The sequence below is a fragment of the Myotis myotis genome, unplaced genomic scaffold (genome assembly GCF_014108235.1).
Source record: "Myotis myotis isolate mMyoMyo1 unplaced genomic scaffold, mMyoMyo1.p scaffold_m19_p_7, whole genome shotgun sequence".
In the NCBI taxonomy this organism is placed as follows: Eukaryota; Metazoa; Chordata; class Mammalia; order Chiroptera; family Vespertilionidae; genus Myotis; species Myotis myotis.
In genome coordinates this window covers 18,388,572-18,409,827 of record NW_023416379.1, presented here as the reverse complement: position 1 = coordinate 18,409,827, position 21,256 = coordinate 18,388,572, and the positions used below count along the sequence as shown (strand labels likewise).

The window sequence follows — 21,256 nt, the reverse complement described above, 5'->3', positions numbered from 1 at the left end:
ATTAGTAACATAGTCATTAATTTAAATGTTCCTATGTAATTAGAGTGTATGTATTTATTACAGTAATTTTAAATCAATGATATAGCATGCTCAAAGACTTTATAAAATCTTGACAATTGTAAAAATGTTCCAATTTCTCCCCCCCAACACACATAATTTTTCCATTTTTTTAAAAAGTAATTTTCTACATTTCTAGTCAATCTACTCATTTTAAAATGAGACAACATTCTAGATAAATAAAAGTAACCTCATTTTATAGAGGCAGAGACCTATTTAAAATCATGTTTTTATGCAATTATTTCATTCACCGATTATTAATAAAGAGAACACTTGTCCTAATAACAGGATCAAAAATTACCTTTCTTAATGATACTTAATATAAAGAAGTAGATAAAAAATAAATGAACAAATAAATTTCCAAGTGTATTCATTTATTCTGCTAACAGTGAGTGGCTGCCTGATACCTGGCAGCATGCTGAACTTGCAGCACCCAAGATCATTAAATCACCATGGCCTTCTCAAAGAAGTCAAGACTTTCTCATGAAGTCAAATGTAACACTTACAAAGATGTCATGACCTGCTCTACATAAACACATTCAACAGGTTATGTACTCACTCCCGGATTGATATAGTTTTGGTCAACTATAAATTTTCAGATAATGTACCTAAGAGAACACTCTTTCCCCCCCTCAATATAGAAATAACACTATTTTGAAGAAGACTTTTTTTGGACATTTAATAAACTACTTCCTATTGTGTAACACATGCTTTAAAGCTTAAATGAGTGCTTTACCACAGAAGACTGAAGAATGAAATTTTAATTTCTGCCATTAAGAGCGGTCTCTTACTTGGAACAATAAGCCATTCAGTAGCAAGTTCTCATTAAAAATTTGATAGTGAAATTAACAACGGATAGGTGCCATTCATCTGACAAGTGACCTGTAGTTTTGCTTTTTTATTGTGGGACTTCATGCTGGTTGCTTTTCTAAACAGGTTCCTTTGAAAAACAAAGCTGAATTATTCAAGTCAGCACCATGTTTTTAAAAAACCATAGGCTTTCTGCTCAGTAAAGCTCAGCAGCTCCTATTTTTTTTTTTTTTAGCTCCTGTTTATTAATGTAAACTATTGATGAACATTAATTTCATCCTACTTATTAAGAAAAGCTACAAAAAATCATGCCAAACTTTCTGGAGAAAATGACTTTTGCTGCAAACTGACCAGAACTAATTAGGTCATTCACCATTATTAGTTTTTGTTTGTTTGTTTGTTTGTTTTGGTAGACATTGATAGCCTTCATTCCATGGAAGCTCATGGTCTCATGGAATGAACGAAAACCTTAGATCAAATGTTGACGGATGTAAAACATTAATTTGCAAGCAGACAGGAAAATAGTTATATGCCCTGGGTGTCAACTTGACTTCATCCCAGCTGTTTGTTTAGATGCTCTGACAGGACCTTACATGGAAGGCTCATTAGAGACTTCTGCAGCAATATCCCAGCAGCAGGATCCAGTCACCCTTCTAGTTACACAACGAACTTACTTTGAATCAGCAGTTGAACCAGGGCTGTAAAACATGGGGTTTATATTGGACTCACTAGATTCTTACACCCCTTTGAAAGAAAGGAGCGCCTATGTAATATTTGGAACTAATCAACAAATTTTGAACACCGCTCACTTCACCAATGGAGCCTTCATATTAATATCCATTATGGTAATAAAAACACTTTTGTGTTAATAGGAAATAAATGTAGGTGATAATTGTGGTAGTTGTTTTAAGAGTGTATATATATATGGTGTGGCCAGTGTGCCACGGTGGTTAAATGTCAACCTACGATCCAGGAAGTTACAGATTGAATTCCCAGTCAGGGCACATGCCTGGGTTTCTATCCCCAGTATGGGGTGTGCAGGAAGCAGCTGATCAATGATTCTCTTCATCATTGTTGTTTCTCTCTCTCTCTCTCTCTCTCTCTCTCTCTCTCTCTCTCTCTCTCTCTCTCTCTGTCTCTCCCTCTCCTTTCCTCTTTAAAATCAATAAAAATATATTTTAATAAAAGTATATATACACTTCTAAATAACCTTTTGTGTGTTAACTAGTCATTGGGCTTATATTTCTGATTAGTGTACTGCAAATGTTGGCATTTTCTTCATCTCTTTCCCAGGGCTATAGGTTAAAACAATTGAACAACCTACTTATGTATCTCACTTTTGTGCTGAAGTATTTTAAGTAAATGACATGCACATTATAATATTAAACATTTATCTTCACATGTGTCACAGATGCTCTATTTTTCTCACTTTTAGTGGAGCTGATATATCCATGGAGTTGCTTTTGTTTTGTTTTTACTCTTATAGTTTTAACTAATCCTGACTTTGTATGATTTTTCCAGGTTGATATGTATTGTCCTGACTTCTCTACCTATTTAGTGATTTATAACAGTAGTTCTCAAAGCTCAGTAAACTTTGGAATCTTCTGGGGAGCTTTAAAAAAAGCACCAATTCCTGGGTTGTACCCTGGTGAATCTGATTTAGAATTTTTGGAGTATAGCCCAAGAACCTTTATTTTTAAATTGTGCCCCGATAATTTTGGTGCAGGCTGTTGGCAAACAGTTGTTTAAGAGAAACTGATAGGACCATCTCGGCTTCCGAATGGCCATTTGACATTAGGAACGGTATATCAAGACTTGAGCATGGTGTTGTCTTCTCAATATTTCCACATCTGAGTAAGCCATCATTCCCTGGGTCTCTCACTGTAGCATATGGCAGCACATTTCAGTTCCTCTAGCGGCCTTTGTTGCCCTGCAAACTGTTCTTAGGACTTTCTTAGAACAATAGCACTATACTGCCTTAGGTTTGAATCCACTTTCCTTAAATTCTCTCCAACCATTGACTTTTTATTTTGTAATCAGATCATCTTGGAAAAACACTCGATGTCAGATAATCCTGAAACACATGTTAATTTGTTTACATCTGAAAAGCGATGTTTGTACTTTCTGGATTGTCCTTTTCATTAATATTAATAACCAGCCATCTAGATTGACCCTGTTGGGCCACAATCACACATCAACTCCTACATATGTAAGACATTATACTTTAAGTTGTTTGTCACCGACTTCATTAGCATGAGAGGACCATCAAGGTGATACAAGGATGCTGAAATTACCCAAGCTCTGCAGCTCTAAGGCTCTCATCGAAGCTTCCATTTTTTCCTTCTAGTAGATGAAAAGAAATGCTGTTCGATACAGTAGCCAGTAGCCTTATGTGGCTATTTAAATTAATTAAAATAAGTAAATTTAAAATTGAGTTCCTCAGATTAGTTATATTTCAAATGTGTCCGTTAGGCCACATTTTAATTATAATTATAATATGTCCATCATTGCATAACGTTCTATTGGACATTGCTGCTGGAGTTCTTCTGGGAGTCCCAAAGTGGGAAAGTGGCTCACAGCTTCTCGGGTATCAGTATAATCCACTGCCTCCACCTCTGTCTCTGCTGTCCTGGCTCTCCTAAGGACTTGCTGCAGTTTGGTGGTTATGAATATTCCTCAGGATGTTTCTGTTTTACCTTGTCCGCAAGTGTTTCTGTGTTTGTCTCAGACTTTCTCAGTATGTCACTAGTGTGAAAAATTGCACTGTAGCACATACACACTTATATATTTAAATTAAATGTTTGTTTTGAGATGATTGCAGATTCACACAACATTGTCAACAATAATACAAAGAGATCCCACGTAGCCCTCACCCAGTTTACCTCCATCTGTAATTATGATTAATTTTCTCAATAGTTCTAGTACTGAGCCAGTTATTCATTTTATATTTGGTGAGTTGTGATATATTGTGGTGTGTGTGTGTGTGTGTGTGTGTGTGTGTGTGTGTGTGTGTTTTGTTGTTGTTATGTATTTTTTTGTTTTTTTGCTTGAAGAAATTGGTTCATTTAACTAAAATTGTGAAATTACATATCCATATCCTCTGGATTTTCCCCCTCTTATTGGTAATTTGTGTCTTTTTCTTCTTCAAAGTTGCTAATGGCTTGTTAATTTCATTGATCTTTTCAAAGAATCTTCTCTTTGCTTCATTGGTTTTCTATTTTTTTCTGTTTTTCTTTCCAAGTTCCTGAAAAGGGATCTTAAATTATTGATTTGAGACTTCTGCTCTTCTTTTTAAATGTAAACATTTAGTACTATACAGTTCCTCTTCAGTACTTTTGTATCTATGTCCTACAACTTTGATATATTGTTTTTTATTTTCAATCAGTTCATATATATTTCATTCAGTTCATATATATTTCTTTAAGTTATCTTTTCAACCACAGATTATTTGGTTTGGAGAATTTTCTGTCACCTTTCTGTTATCAATTTTTAGTTTAATTCATTGTGGTCAGAGAATACTATGATTTAATTCTTTAAATCTGGTAAGGTTTGTTTTATGGCACAAGATATCTTGGTATATATTCTAGTGAACACTGTGTATTTGTTGTTGTTAGGTATAGTGTTCTATAAATGTGGATTAGATTTCACTGTTTAATGGTGTTATAGTTCTATATACTACAGTCTAGTATGTTTATCAGTTGAGAGATGAATGTTGACATCTTCAACTATGATTGTGGATTTATCTAATTCTCCTTTCAGTTATATCAGGTTTTTGCTTTACATATTTTCTACCTCTTGTTTAGTATATACACTTTTAGGATTATAACACATCTTCTTGGTAAATTTACCCTTTTATCATTAATTAATGTGCATTTCTGTTTCTAGTAATTTTTTTTACAAAAAAACCTGAAGTTTACAGTTTCTGATGTTAATATAGCTACTTCTGCTTTCCTTTGATAAATATTTATCTGATATATCTTTTTCTACCCTATTCCTTTCAATCTTCCTTTGTTATTATATTTGAAGTGAGTTTCATGTAGATAGCATATGTTTGGTTCTTTTTTTAAAAATCCTCACCAGATGATATATTTTCCATTGATTTTAGAGAGAGTGGAAGGGAGGTTGGAAAGGGAAGGATAGAGGGAGAGGGAGGTGGGAGAGGGAGAGGGAGATAGGAGAGGGAGGGAGAGGGAAAAGGAGAGGACGAGGGAGAGGGAGAAGAAGGTGGGAGGTGGGAGGTGGGAGGTGGGAGGTGGGAGGTGGGAGGTGGGAGAGGGAGATGGAGAGATGAGAGATGAGAGATGAGAGATGAGTGAGCCACATCAATTGGCTGTCTCCCACATGCAGCCCCAACTAGGGCCAGGAACCTGCAACCCATTAGACTATTTACATTGAATATTATTTCTGGTATGTCAAGGCTTAAATCTGCCATTAAGTCTTTTGTTTTCTGTTTGTTTTTTGTTTTTATTTCTCTGGGAGGAGTGGGGTGCATTGCCTCATTATTGTCAAGTGGGGTTAGAAGTCCAGGTTCCCCCTTCATCCTCTGTTGACACCTAAAGGGGAGGGGATGCCCAGTTGATTAGAGTGTGAGTTCTGGTTCCTCACTAGCCCTCCATTCACACCAGCCTTCTTTGGAGGACAGGAGTGCCTCATCACTGGCCTTCATTAACCCCTAGTGCTAAAAGTACGAATATTTTACTAGCCATCCTCTGATTTCACCCCAGTGTGGGAAGGAGAAAAGGCACCTCAGTATTTCTGAGTAGGGGTGGGAGTCCAGACTCCCCACTTGGTTTTCCTGATCGGAGTGGGGTTTATTATTGGCTTACAGAGATGCAAGTCTTGCCCTAGCCAGTTTTGCTCAGTGGATAGAGCATCAGCCTTCAGACTGAAGGGTCCCAGGTTCCATTCCAGTCAAGGCTCATACCTTGGTTGCAAACTTAATCCCTAGTTTGTGTAGGAGGCAACCAGTTGATATGTCTCTCCTACACTGATGTTTCTCTCTCTCTCTCTCTCTCTCTCTCTCTCCCCCCCCCACTCCCTTCTACTCTCTATAAAATTTAATGGGAAATATTCTCAGATGAGGATTAACAAAAACAAAACAAAACTCAAAAAACAAAAGATGCACATCTCATCTCTCAACTCTACCTTTTCTGACACCACCCAAGCAAGGGGTGGGTGAGTATTTTATTACACACATCAAGGGTGGAATTCTAAGGGCTCTCACTCAGCCTTTCCTGGTGTGGGTGGTTGTGGAACCAAATTTTTTTTTTCTGTGGTTTTGGCTCAAGTAGTGTGATTACTGATAAAAAGTTTTCTGTCCTGCTAGACTGTTCCTTTCCTGTTCCTTTGGCTAGAGAGAACAATATTTGTTGGAGCTTTCTTAAAATTTTATTTTATCTCAACCCATTAGCATTTCTAGGTTGCCAGCTTCTTCAGCTTCAGGTCTTGGATGAAAGAGGTTAGGAAAATATATGTCTACTCTGTCTTCCCAGAAACAGAGGCCCCAGCTGGAGCCTTTTAATAAGACTTCTCTATAATCTTGAGCTTAATACACTGGAACTCAATAAATATGTGTTGAATGGTTTAATAAATAAATATAATACAAAGGTACTATTCATGGGGGCCAGAAGACCAGGCCCTTTCTCCTAATATCATGCGATTTTCTTTCATAGTAATTATCGTTTTGTAATCACATATTGGTATGATTTTTTATTAATATCTTTTATTCTAGTATATTAAAATTTTCATGAAGGTAAAATTATATCAATAGACTTCTCATAGTTCTTTTGTTTGGCACAAAGTATATATTCAGTTAATTTGTTGAATAGATAAAAATGAATAAGTCAATAAATAAATAATGTGACTTTCAAGGCTTCTTTCTAGATGATTATAGAGCTGTATCCTTGCCTGGTATAACGGTTACTTCTCAGCTATCCTCCATATGAAAGAATGCAGCTTATCTTTTCCATTAGGGATGCTCCTGGACCACTCTTCCTACCTCTTTAAATTATGTCAGACACATATACACAATAGAAATATTTGTTTGGCACATGGAGTAAACAGACAAGGCAGCTTGCAGCCATAGGTCACCAGCCAAAGCCAAAAGTCATCCCAGACCCACCTGAACTAATCACTTCAAGGAATGAGGAGTTAAATATGTTGACAAACTTATAATCCACATGTGGCTAATATTTATTAAGCCATCAGTAGATGTCAGGTGCTGGTCTGATCACTTAAATACAATTATTTTCTTTGATCCTCAAAATAACTATTTGAGGTAATATTACCATCCTCATTTTAAAGATAAGGAATTATTACTTTACAAATGAAGTAATTGCCTGAGGTCACATCTATTAAATGTAAATCCTGAATTTGAACCTGACTCTAGAGAAGGCATATTACCTGTGATTTCTACTTCATTAAATGCCTAGGATTGAATGAGAGAAGTGTGTGTTTATGCATGTGCCTGTGCGGGCAGTATGTGTAACGGTTTTGTCTCTTTGATGGCAATAAAGATCAGCCCTGAAATCCCATCCTATGATCTCAACCTTAGCAACAGACCTCCTGTCTTTGGTGTTTCAAATAATATATATATATATTTCCCCCATAAGAGAATGTAAGACTTATAGGCACAGTGTAGCCTAATTTAAAGCATGAAATATACATCCTTTCCCTTACCTTTTGAATCAGTGTCTCTTAGCTGCCCTTCTAGCTATATCTGTTCTCTCTTTCTTCTGTAATAACAGGTGATCCAGCTGTGAACACAGCTGCCTTGGGAAGATAATATTACACAGCTTTCTTAAAGCTTAATGTGAATGCTTGATTAAGTTTTGGACAATGGGTTGTGAAAGTATTTGAAGTGGGAAATTTCTGTTGCATGCTGCTAAAACAAAAGGAATGTTTCTTCCTCTTCTGCATCTTTCTTTCTTACTAGCTGAAATTCAGACATGATAGTAGGATTTGGAGCAGCCATCCTAGAACATAAGACAAGGTCTCATGTTGAAGAGGCCAGAATAGCAACATAAAAAAAAGCTGGCTGCTATGTAGATTTCATATAAACTCTGACAAGCTACCACTGAATTGTTTACTTGAGAGAGAAATAAACGTATTTTTGTTTAAGCAACAGTTGTCTTGGTATTTGTTTCAGCAGCTGAATTGGGGTTCTTGGGATGGGTTCACAACCATTCATTATTTTGTTTCTCAAAATAGAGAAGGAGTTGTGACTCAAACATACCAATTAATATTACAGAGACATTGCTTGGCTAAGCACTGCTGCATTCAACCCAATGGTTGTGTCTACGTTTACCCAAGAACAATAATAGTTTATGTAACTAAAAGAACTCTTCAAGTCCCCAATCCCACAAAATGAAAGAAACAGTATTCAGAAAGGAATAGTCAAATCTTTTTTGTCTAACACAGAAAACCATTTTTTTAATTACCCTCAGATGTATCAATGATCAGAAAAACGTAGGTAGGGTTAGCTATAATTCTTTGTGGCTGGTATTGATGGCCACCAGTTTCCTTGTTTTTAGATAGCTACCCTAAAATGATGGATTAAGAGAGTCTGTATTCTGCCAGACTTCTTTTAGTTAAGACTTTTGGAGTACATTAGCCCAATCTGAGGATTAAAATATCCTATCTAATAAAAGAGAAACATGGTAATTAGCCATACCTCCGCTACCCTTCCCATTGGCTAATCAGGGTGATATGCAAATTAACTGCCAGCCAAGATGGCAGCCAGCAGCCAGGCAGATTGAAGCGAACATGAGGCTTGCTTGCTTCAGTGTTGGAGGACTCCAACATTCACCTCTGCCGCTGCCAGCCTCTGAGCTTGCAGTTTGAAACATTGTTACAAATATAGAAGCTAAACAAAACCCCAGAAACCTGCTTTCAGCCTGCCGGGATCTCAGAGATGGAGTTGAAACAGTGTTTCGATTATAGAACCCAAACAAACCAGTTACCTGCTTTCAGCAGCGGAGGCCTAAGAGCTGGAGCCAAGCCTCAGAGCTAAAGCTGGCCCAGAATAAAAAAAAAAAAAAAAGGAAAAAAGGTGCGGTTGGGAGCTTCAGTCACCCGCCAGCCTGAAAACAGCCCTCAGCCCCTCACCCAGACTGGCCAGACACCCCAGTGGGGACCCCCACCCTGATCCAGGACACCCTTCAGGGCAAACCAGCCGACCCGCCCCCCCCCCCCCCCCCCCCCCCGTGCACCAGGCCTCTATCCTATATAGTAAAAGGGTAATATGCCTCCCAGCACCGGGATCAGCGGAGCCGAGAGGCCTCCCGGCACCGGGATCAGCGTGACAGGGGGCAGCGCCCAAACCCCCTGATTGCCCTGTGGCTCTGTGTGTGACAGGGGGCGGGGCCACAACCTCCCTATCCGCCCTGCTCTGTTCGTGACGGGAAGGCACCCCAACCCCCTGATCAGCCCTGCTCTGTGCCTGATAGGAGGGAGCTCTCCAACCCCCTGATCGGCCCTGCTCTATGGGTGATAGAGGGCGGTGCCCCAGCTCCCCTATTGGCTCTACTCTGTGAGTGACAGTGGGGAGCTCCTCAACCCCCTGATCGGCCCTGCTCTGTGCGTGACAGGGTATGGAGCCCCAACCCCCCTGATGGGCCCTGCTCTGTGAGTGACAGGGGGTAGCGCCCCAACCCCCTGATTGCCCTGCTCTGTGTGTGACAGGGAGTGGCGCTGCAACCTCCCCATCGACCCTGCCTTGAGTGTGACAGGGGGCGGTGCCCCAACCCCCTAATCAGCCCTAACCTGAGCGTGACTGAGGGTGGCATCGCAACATCCCGATCCGCCCTGCTCTGTGCATGACAGGGGGCAGTGCCCCAACTCCCCAATCAGCCCTGCTCTGAGCCTGACCAGGGGCTGCACCTAGGGATTGGGCCTGCCCTCTGCCACCCGGGAGCAGGCCTAAGCCAGCAGGTCGTTATCTCCCGAGGGGTCCCAGACTGCGAGAGGGCACAGGCCGGGCTGAGGGACCCCCCTCTCCCCCCCGAGTGCACAAATTTTTGTGCACCGGGCCTGTAATGTAAAAATAAATATCAATCAAAGGGGATTAAAAAATGCAAGATAAGTCATAGTGTAGGACTGGACTGGAAATAATTTATACTCTGCATGCCTGCTTCAACCAATGGATAGTCACCTGGAACTTTATGTTGAAGAGGATTATTAGGTCTCATCTGGATTCAGCTGGAAATGTCCGTGGATGATTAGTGATGGGAGGGGAAAATGGTAGAATATACTCTCTGTCATGGAGAATAACTGACACACCAGTTAGATAGAACACATTGAATTCATTTCCTAGGGATTCTACCTGTTTGTGGTTTGAACTTCAGCTTGTGTAGGTAAGTCTACCAATTCAAAGCATCTGTGGTCAATTAGGCTCAAGCACTGCCTCATACAACTTAGAAGAACATAATGTACAAATCAGAATGCTAATGTAATAATTTGCAATTAGATCTATTACTGTCAAGTTGATTAAAATTCCTGTCTTTTAGCCAGGGCACCCAAGGTGCTGGTGACACTGAGGTAGATGATTTAATAATATTGATTAAGACTTTGTATATTAAATTAGAACTTTTATTTTCAGTGTGTTCAAATGTTACTCTAATCTCTAACTCCCTCAGACTAGGTCCCATTTCCCTGCACTGACTGAGGTCATTCATTTGTAATGAATGCTTTATAGGGAGGCCCTTCTCAAGCTATCTTGGTGAAGGTCCAATTTATTTTCTTTTCCCAATCTATCACGACTAGTACTTTATTAAAATAAATGAAAATAAAATTTTATAGCCCTAGCTGGTTTTGCTCAGTGGATAGAGCCTCAGCCTGCAGACTGAAGGGTCCTGGGTTCAATTCCAGTCAAGGGCACATGCCCAGGTTGTGGGCTCGATCCCCAGTAGGGGGCATGCGGGAGGCCAATCAATGATATTCTCTCATCATTGATGTTTCTGTTGCTCTCTCCCTCTCCCTTCCTCTCTGAAATCAATAAAAATATATTTTTAAAAAACTTAAAATAAAATTTTATAAAAATAAAAATTTAAAAATAAAGACATAGAACACACAAACATTTTTATTATTTAATTCAGTGGGCATAAAATAACTTCAAAATTCCTATGAGTTTCTAAATCTTTACTCTCAATTTTTAAACTATATTTCATAAGCAGAATAGTTAATGAAGTGTTCAGTACTAATGAACTTAGAGAAAATTTATAATATGGTGATGCTTTACTTTTTATGTATTGGATAAACACATTATAGTTCATGGGAGCCCATGTATAATCAATTCAACCAGTATATTCAGTCATTAAATAGATGTAGAGAACAGGTTTACTTTTTTTTTTATTCTTTATTGTTTAAAGTATTACATATGTCTCCTTTTTCCCCCATTGACCTCCCCCGGCCACTCTCCCCCCCACCCCCACCCCCCAGCACATGCTCTAACCTCCTCTAGTGTCTGTGTCCATTGGTTATGCTTATATGCAAACATACAAGTCTTTTGGTTGATCTCTTATCTCCCCCGCCTCACCCCACCCCACCTTCCCTCTGAGGTTTGGCGATCTGTTCAATGCTTCTCTATCTCTGGATCTATTTTTGTTCATCAGTCTATGTTGTTCATTATATTCCACAAATGAGTGAACTCATGTGATATTTATCTTCCTCCAACTGGCTTATTTGGCTTAGCATCATGTTCTCCATGTCCATCCATGCTGTTGTGAATGTTAAGAGTTCTTTCTTTTTTATAGCAGCTAGTATTCCATTGTGTAGATGTAACACTGTTATTTAATCCACTTATCTGCTGATGGGCCTTAGGCTGTTTCCAAATCTTAGCTATTGTAAATTGTGCTGCTATGAACATAGGGGTGCATATATCCTTTCTGATTGGTGTTTCTGTTTTCTTGGGATATATTCCTAGAAGTGGCATCACTGGGTCAAATGAGAGTTCCATTTTTAATTTTTTGAGGAAACTCCATACTATTTTCCACAGTGGCTGCACCAGTCTGCATTCCCACCAGCAATGCATGAGGGTTCCTTTTTCTCCGCATCCTTGCCAGCACTTGTCATTTGTTGATTTGTTGATGATAGCCATTCTGACAGGTGTGAGATGGTACCTCATTGTTGTTTTGATTTGCATCTCTCAGATGATTAGTGACTTTGAGCATGTTTTCATATGTCCCTTGGCCTTCTGTATGTCCACTTTTGAAAAGTGTCCATTTAGGTCCTTTGCCCATTTTTTGATTGGATTGTTTATCTTTCTTTTGTTAAGATGTATGAGTTCCCTATATATTTTGGAGATTAGAACCTTATCAGATATAACATTGGCAAATATGTTCTCCCATACAGTGGGCTTTTTTGTTGTTTTGTTGATGGTTCCTTCTGCTGTATCAGTAAACATATTGCTACAACATATGTATGATATTTTGCTGCCTGTGGATTCTTCTAAGATTTTTATATTTTCCTTTCTTACCAGGTTTACTATTTTAAATGGCAATAGTGGCCTATAGTAGCTTTATTTAACAGTAAGGATATAAAACATAGGCAAGTATATTAAAGTGTATAAAATTATATAAAGTATATAAAAACCAAGTCCTTCCTAAAACAATAAACCAAACTTCCAATGCAACATTGTTCATATAAGAAATTATTATTTATGATGGCATTTTAACGGTTAAAGTTTTAGTGAAATGTGGTTAATTAATAGTGTCAGGAGATGCAGAACCACTGATTTGTTCCACCATCATAAGATGTTTCGTAGCTGTGTAGGAGGGATATTCATTTCATACTCACATATCCCACATCCCTTGTTCTGATAAGTATTAACACAAAGCCACAATGTTGACTTCTATCATAATACCAACTTGCAAACCCTCTTAACACAAGTTTTGTTTACTCTATTAAATTGGTTCTGCCATTAAGCAAACATCAAGTTTTTAGCTGGTATGTAAAACTGAATCTTTCTTCGTTGACCATTAAAACATTTAAATGGCATGTGCTTCAGGGTGTTTGTGAAATTAGGAATTTTCTAGTTTCTGGTCTCCCTACTATTTCAATCTGCTTTATTCACTCTCGAACTCGGACTTTTCAACTCGTTGTGGCTTTCACAGCTTCCCCATACTCAGACTGTTCAAGACTTACCAGCATTCACTGAAGTCTCTAGCACATTTTTGTCTTTAAGCTTGACTTTCCAGATACCACTTAAATCCCCAACTTACAAGAAGAACTCTGTATTCTTAGAGGTAAGAGAGTTTCTATCTTAGTTCTTCTCAGTGTGGACATTTTTCTTCCTATCTAATGCCACTGTTTGCCGTCTTTATATTGATATTTTGGATGTGGAGTAAGCTAGTCTCTATGACCTTGAAAGATTATTTCCTACTAATGTTCAGATATACCTCTGTAAGTTATATCCAATATCTAAGTAGTTGAATCTACCTCTAATAAAGCTGAAAGCTTATTGTTTCATGTTTGCTATTTTTCCCTGCCTTCTAAAGAATAATCATACCTATTTATGAGGAGTAAAAATACAACTCTGTTAGCAACACCAATATGATGTGGTGCTATAAACAATATAATGCAATAGCCAGCAAACTTTACAGGTGTAATTTCTTAAGTCCTCCAAACTATTTCAGATTATTTCATTTCATCATTTCATTTCACCCTCAAGTCCAGCAGTATAAAAATGGTCACCATAGTTGCAAAGTGACAAACTGAAGTAGATATTCATATTGTAGGATTACATACCTAATGTTCCTTGTCTAGATAATTCATGGCCAGCTACTCGCACATATGCTTGTACATTTGATACTAAATATACCAAATGAAGATATAACCTATGCCAAAGCTTTGGGTTGACTGTGCTTTAAACTGCTGATGTAGAAAGACTACTATACTACTATATTCAAAACAATTTACTGTTATTTTATGGTAAAGCTAAGATATAATTCAACATTCACTAAGAATCTACTAAGTAACAAAAACTGGGTTACTAACAGTGTGAGTGAGGTCAAGTATAAATATAGCTAAGAGATTTTGCTTTTCTAGGAACTCATAATAAAATCTAAAATATACACACTATCAGTGGTTAGAAAGTAATGCCCTACCAGCAGGCTGTGATCATAATCACATAGGATCTATAATGGAGATACATGCAAAGTTCTATTAAAGCATGGAAGAGGGAATTCTCACTCAGGTGTGGGGCTCAAGGAAGGCTTTGACTAGGAATATGCGCAGAATCTTTAGGACTGATGATAAGCTGAACCTTCTGGATCAATTGATATTCATTTACAAACTGATGAGGAAATAAAGAGACAAGTGGCCTGGTATGGCTGAAGAAGAGGTGGAGAGTTTAGGAAATGGGTGCATCTTGAGTAAAAAAAAAAATACCAAACCTCTAAATGATGTGTTTCCTCTGTCCTGACTGCCATACAGTTTTAACTTTATAGAGAAAATAGAAGAAAATCTATTGAACCAATTGTTTTGGCTCTTCTTATGTGATTACAGTATTGCTTATATGAATTGTCAAATAAGGGATGAGCTCATAAAAGGATATTAACGTGTCATTTCTATTGAGCGAAGTAGCGTTAGAGTAGGTGATTTCAAAAGCACAGGGCTCTTTCATGGCAGCTTTCAGGGGCGATGTTTGATCACTGAAAACAGGCTGCTTTGTTCCAGCTTTCTCTGATGTTTGGCATTATCCAGAATACATATGCTCTCACTTGGAAAGAATCATCTGTAAAGATTTAATAGATTTGCATATTCAAAGTGCATTTCCTCTTAAAGTGAAATAAAAACAATTTTAATATCTATGTCTATATATATACAAACACTTAGTTCAGACACACATCTCAGCAAATTTTTAACAGGCATTTATACATGTTACGTGTGCTTTTCCTGAGATTATGAAAGTTGGCTACTTTTAAAGTTAACCATTTTATATTTTTACTGAGAAATAATATATTTTAAGAGACTATATTTTAAGATATGGTACAAGATCCCCTTTAAGTTTCAGGTATGTTCTTGTCACCTATTATGAACATAACTTTCTAGAGTTGGGAAAATTAGAAATTGCAAAGAATCAAAGATAAATATTAAAGATTAGTATTTTCATGAGCTTCTATTTTTTTTTATGACTGAAAGAAGTGATTTTTTTTTTTCTAAAGGGGAGTCATGCTTGGAAAGAGACCTAACAAGTCAGAAGTTTTTTGTATGTTGTGTGTTGATAAAACTCTTAGAATTTTCTCCTCACAGGATTCTCTGGCTTCTATTTCCTATGAATTGTTATGTAATCTCACATGAATTCATCTTTTAATTTTGAATTCCCATGGAGTCTTTGAAAAGGATGACATTCCAAATCAGTCAGTTTGATATACATTAGATCCACAATTAGACATTCATTGCATTGAAATTTAAGACCAAAAGACTTCAGGTAAAATTAAATAGGTTACATTAGATCCTATTTTATTTTTAAAAATATATTTTTATTGATTTCAGAGAGCAATGGAGGGCACTAGAAACATCAAAGATGAAAGAGAATCATTGATCGGCTGCCTTTTGCATGCCCCCTGCTGGGGATCAAACCCGCAACCTGGGCATGTGCCCTTGACTAGAATCAAACCTGGGACCCTGTCCGCAGGCTGACATTCTATCCACAGAGCCAAACCAGCTAGGGCACATTATGTTCTATTTTATGTGACAAGGAAAAGTCTTACCATATCACTTTCCTACTTAAAATATTTTCCTTGTTTCCATTTTTAACGTCCTTCACCTTAATGGCACTGAATGCTTCCTCTACAGGACATGTTCTTCCTTCCCTGGTTAGTTCTCCAACAATCTCAGAACAGAGACTACTTCAGTTATATACTTTCCAAATGTTAATGTGCTTATGAATCATCTGAGGGTCTTGTTAAAAATGCAGGTTCTGATTGAGCAGGCTTGGGGTCTGGCCAAGATTCTAAGTTCCCATGTGGTGCCATAGACTAGATTTTGGAGAGCAAGCATCTAGATACATATGACTGCTCATTAAATTGACATTAGTTCCTAGACCCTGATAACTGAAAATGTAGATACTTTTATTTGAGATTGCTTCAGGTTTTTATTGGCCTTTTTGTTTATTGATTATTTCATAAAGATGCTGCATGTTCTAGACTCTCTCTACTTCTCTAGTCTTCTTTCTTACCACTTCCCATTTTTTATATTTGAGACGTAACTAGCTACTTGAAATTTCCAGAATGTATCATATCTCAGTGCCCTTTCAAATACTATTTCCTCTGCCTGTCCTGATATCTTGTGAGGCTTTCTTTAAAACAGCTCAGCTGTTATCTCCTCCAGGAATCCTTCCCTAATCTCTTTCCCATGTAATTTCTTAATTAAATATCTCCAATATCCTCCCACAATGCCCTGAATTTCCTAAATTATATCTGTCTAATAATCTGTTGCAATATCTGCTTATTTGTTCCCTTCAAAACAGTGCTTCTGTGGGGGAGAGAGATTATGCGTTTTATCTTAGATGCCCATTGTCAATCACAATGCCCGATGCGTAGTAGGTTTTAATGAAATAAGTTGAATAAATGAAGAAGGAAAGTTGATGTGTTATAGTTATGTAATAATATAATGCAATATTTTCTTTCATAAAGCTTAAGATTGAATTGGGAGTAATAAAACCTAAAGTCATAAAAAGTTAAGTACAGGATGAGATAATACTGAAGATGTAAAATGTTAGTATGTGGTAAATTGCCAAATGAGGATCATAGAAATTAACTATTCTGAATTCATTGGAGGGATATGTCACTGTGGATTTATCATTACTTTTAATATCCCATATTGTTCTACAAAGGATTTGTGATGGCTGATACTATGAATTGGAGTTAATGAAAAGTATGAACATGTAGTTAAGGGAGGAGTATAAAAATAGAGAAGTTAGGGAAATATATACTAAACTTGAGGATCAGATACACTAGCATGCTTGCAAAAATAGTTCTCAGTACATAATGAACAGTAAGTTTGGTGTGCTGGATTTTCATTTTCACTTTCTACTTGGGAGGTGACTTCTGTGTGGGCATCAGCCCCTCCCTTGTCCTCCGCCTTCTGATTGAATTTGGCCAGTGAGGTGACCTGGCAGAGGATCAAATGGAGGGAGAACAGTGAGATCAGGATTTTTATTTCTTGTGTTGCCTAGAACTGACTGTGCCTCTGTGTAAATTGCCCCTTTATTAAAACCTTCATAAATTATTTTAATTTGAGTGTTGCTCTGATTTCTATTGCGATTCTGATACAATCGCAGAGTTGTTTAAAGCTAGATTGCATGTCAGTCTTATTTCTTATTGTAACTGTTAGTGCTATAAAAATGTTTTAGGTGCCTGCTATATAGCAGGCAAGATTCTAGAGAAGGGGTTTCAATAGAAAAAAATTAAGAAGACAAAAACAAACCTAAAATGCTGTGTTTATACTGTTCACATTTTAGTGTGATAAAAATGAAATAAATCATATGAGAGGTAAGGAAAAAATTATATGTTTTCAGCCTTACAGTTTGTTAATGTTTATTTACATCAACCTTTAGTTTGTTTACTGTTTAACTATAAATCGATAATATCCCAGAGTTGTAGTTTTTGTGTTGTTCTCTTTTTAGTAGGGATAGATTATTCATAATTTTTTTTTCTCTTCTGTTTTCTGATGCTCATCTTCTGGTCATTTGACTGCATGTTCTTCTTCCATTAGGAGATATAAAAGGAAAATAAATGAGTGGAAAGCTTAGCTTTAGCATCTATGCTAATTAGACCAGGAGACCTTCTGGATATCCTTCCAGACAAAGCCATGGTGGCGGGTCCGAGGCAGAGGTGGTTAGGAGTGATCAGGCTGGCAGGGGAGGGCAGTTGGGGGCGAGCAGGCTGGCGGGGAGGCAGTTAGAGGTGATCAGGCTGGAAGAGGGGAGCAGTTGGGGCTGGCAGCAGAGGAGTTAGGGGCTATCAGGCAGGCAGGCAGGTGAGTGGTTAGGAGCCAGCAGTCCCGGATAGTGAGAGGGATGTCTGACTGCTGGTTTAGGCCCAATCCCTATCCCCTGAAAAGTCCCAGATTGGAGAGGGTGCAGGCCAGGCTGAGGGACACCCCTCCCGTGCATGAATTTCATGCACCGTGCCACTAGTCCTATATAATAAAAGGGTAATATGCAAGTTGATGAATGGAGGAATGACCAGTCACTATGACGTGCACTGACCACCAGGGTGCAGATGCTCAATGTAGGGGCTGACCCCAAGGGGAGCGCTGCTCAGCCAGAAGCTAGGCTCATGGCTGGCGAGCACAGCGGAGGTGGCTGGAGCCTCTCTAGCTTCCTTGGCAGCTCTAAGGATGTCTGACTGATGGCTTAGGCCTGCTCCATGGGACATCCTATGCCAGTGATGGCGAACCTATGACACGCGTGTCAGAGGTGACACGCGAACTCATTTTTTTGGTTGATTTTTCTTTGTTAAATGGCATTTAAATATATAAAATAAATATCAAAAATATGTCTTTGTTTTACTATGGTTGCAAATATCAAAAAATTTCTATATGAGACATGGCACCAGAGTTAAGTTAGCGTTTTTCAAAATTCTGACATGCCGAGCTCAAAAGGTTTGCCATCACTGTCCTAAGCCATCAGTCGGACATCCCTCAAGGGCTCCCAGGCTGCGAGAGGGTGCAGGCCAGGCTGAGAGACCCCCCCCCCAAACCGGGTGCATGAATTTTGTGCACCGGGCCTCTAGACTATGATAAAAAGTTTGTTAGGAAGGAGACTGAAATCCTGAACTAAAATGAAGCTTTCCAGCTTATCTGGACTGGTCTGCTTGTCAAAAATCAAGAGACAAAAATGGGCATAAGTCTTATATTCCTGATGATGAAGAGAACCAGGTCTAAGAAATAGAAATGATGCTCTTGCTATAAAGCCTCGGTGTGCAGATACTCTGTCTTTGGATCTTATTACAACCTTTTTTGCAGTACTTACTTAGATCCTTGTTGACTCAGATAAGCTTAATTCTGTGACCCTGCAGAAACAGATCATAAATCCCAATAGAGAAAGACATGTTTGTAGTTTGACCTTGAAACGATGAGCTAAAGGTGCTGAGGAAACCATAAATTCAATTTACAATAACAAAAATAAGATTCTTTCTACCTTGCCCAGTGAATAAAGTGAAAATCTAATATTTTTCCTGGTACATGCTATACATTTTGCCAGGCTTGATTAAAGTCCCTTTTAGTAGGTAGCTAAGAGAGGAACTGAATAAAAACACGTAATATAAGGCTTTTGACTCCTACCTGTTCTTCAAGACTTAATTCTTTTTTAAGAGCTTCTTTTACTCTTTTTTTTCAGGTTCTGTTTATGAAATGTTTGGAAATGAATGCTGTTTGTCAACAGGAGAGGTGATTAAAATTACTGGCCTCAAAATTAAGAAGATCATAGCTGAAATTTGTGAGCACAGTGAAGGTGGTGAATCACAACCATTTGAATTGCCTATGAATTTTCCAGGTACAGTATATTGCAACCATTTCTCATTTGTAAAGCTGCACTGCTAATAGATATATACATCTATACAATTGCAAACAATGAAAAAGTGGTAGTGTTTTTTATTCACTCTAGGGCAGTGGGTGAAAGAATCATAATTCTTTTTTTTTTTTTTTTAGAATCATAATTCTTATAGTTCAATGATTTTAAGGACTAATATAAGGCAAATATTTTCTTACCCTTTTAAATAAACATCCTTTACTTAGGACTAAATATTTTCTGTTAATAAATATTTAGTGATTTTCAACTACAAGCAACACTGGCTATATTACATAGTTAAAATAAAGATTCAAAGATATATTTTCATAAGTCATGTAGAACACTATAAATATGCAGGGGTGGGCACGAGTAGGTCTATAATTGTGAGTATGTGAAACATAGGGTTTATTCTTGTATTATTATTTATTATTATATTATTTGCATATGAATAACTATAAACCTACTTTTGCCCACTGCTGTACATTAAACACATTAACCCTCTTTATTCCCATTGCCATTATTCTAGCTCTCTGGATCACTGCTAAACTCCCCTGCTGATCTTACTGGCAAGTCTAGCTGCTTTCCTTTGTCAAGTTAATTCTACTCAGCCTTACAAAATTACTCCAAATATCATGTCTTCTGGAAGATTTTTTCTGACCATCTAATCTAAGCTAGAAAAACCTCTTTTGTGTTCTCTTAGTATATTGAGCACCAGAGCATTCACCTTATTTTTAAAGTATTGATGATTTTCTCTCTTGTATTCTCTGGACCAGTGGTTCTCAACCTTGGCTGCACATTAGAATCACCTGGGAATCTTTTTAAAATCCTGATTTCTGGGCCTCATCCTTCGGAAATTCTGTTTCTTTGTTATGGGGTGGGGCCACAACATTAGTAACAAAGAAACAGAATTTATGGAGGATGAGGCCCAGAAATCAGGATTTTAAAAAGATTCCCAGGTGATTCTAATGTGCAGCCAAGGTTGAGAACCACTGCTTTAGACCAAGGGTTGTCAAACCTTTTCTAAAAAGGGCCAGATAGTAAATTTTAGACTTTGCTACCAGATGGTCCCCATCACAACTACTACATTTTGATGTTGTAACATAAAAGAAGCTCTAAATACCAAACAATGAGCATGGTTCAACAAAAAAATGTCTATATAAACAGATGGTCAGCAGAATTTGGCCTGTGAATCATAGTTTGCTGACCTCAGCTCTAAAATAAAATTGCTTCACAGATAAAATATTACATAAGGGACTTTGTCTTTCTAGTAACAAGCACATTTTCTGGCACAGAGAATGTGCTCAATAATTGTATATTGAATGAATGATGAGTGGAAGAAAAAACTCTAATAAAAATTTACAGTTTAATGTGATTCATGGTATAATGGAGGTATGTATAGATTTTATGAGAGTCTTGATAAGTAACATTTAACACCAGTTGGTCATGTTTCAGAACATGGATTTGTGAGTCATTATATTTGAATCTCAGCTCTGCCATTGTTAGTTGTGTAACCTTGCCAAGTTATGTAGCCTCCTTATGTAAACTGATAATAATCCTGCTACCTATCTTTTAGTGTTGTTAGGAGGGTTAAGTATTGAAATATATTTAAAGTGCTTAGAATGGTGCTTATCACTTAGCAAGGGCTATAAAAATGTTAGCTTTTATTACAATTATTTACATTGTTATCATCAGTGGAGTCAGGCAAAGCTTTTTCAAGAATGTTATACTTGAGCTGAGGTTTGAATAAAAATGAGTTAACTGTATGAGGAGAGGATTCTTCTAAGAGCTCCAGTATTCCAACCCTTTCAATTGAAATCTTTCTCACAGAATGATTCTAATTATTCCTTCCTCAGCCCATCCTTCATATCAATGATT

At 37.8% G+C, this 21,256-nt stretch overlaps 1 protein-coding gene across 1 annotated transcript in view; it reads left to right on the top strand.

Annotated features, from left to right (window-relative positions):
• Positions 1 to 21,256, top strand: part of THEMIS (thymocyte selection associated) — a 130,475-nt gene that overhangs the window by 10,110 nt on the left and 99,109 nt on the right. Inside the window, exon 2 of the mRNA XM_036317922.1 lies at positions 19,211 to 19,366. Within this exon, the coding sequence (XP_036173815.1) occupies positions 19,211 to 19,366 (156 nt within the window). The remainder of the gene's footprint in view (positions 1 to 19,210; positions 19,367 to 21,256) is intronic.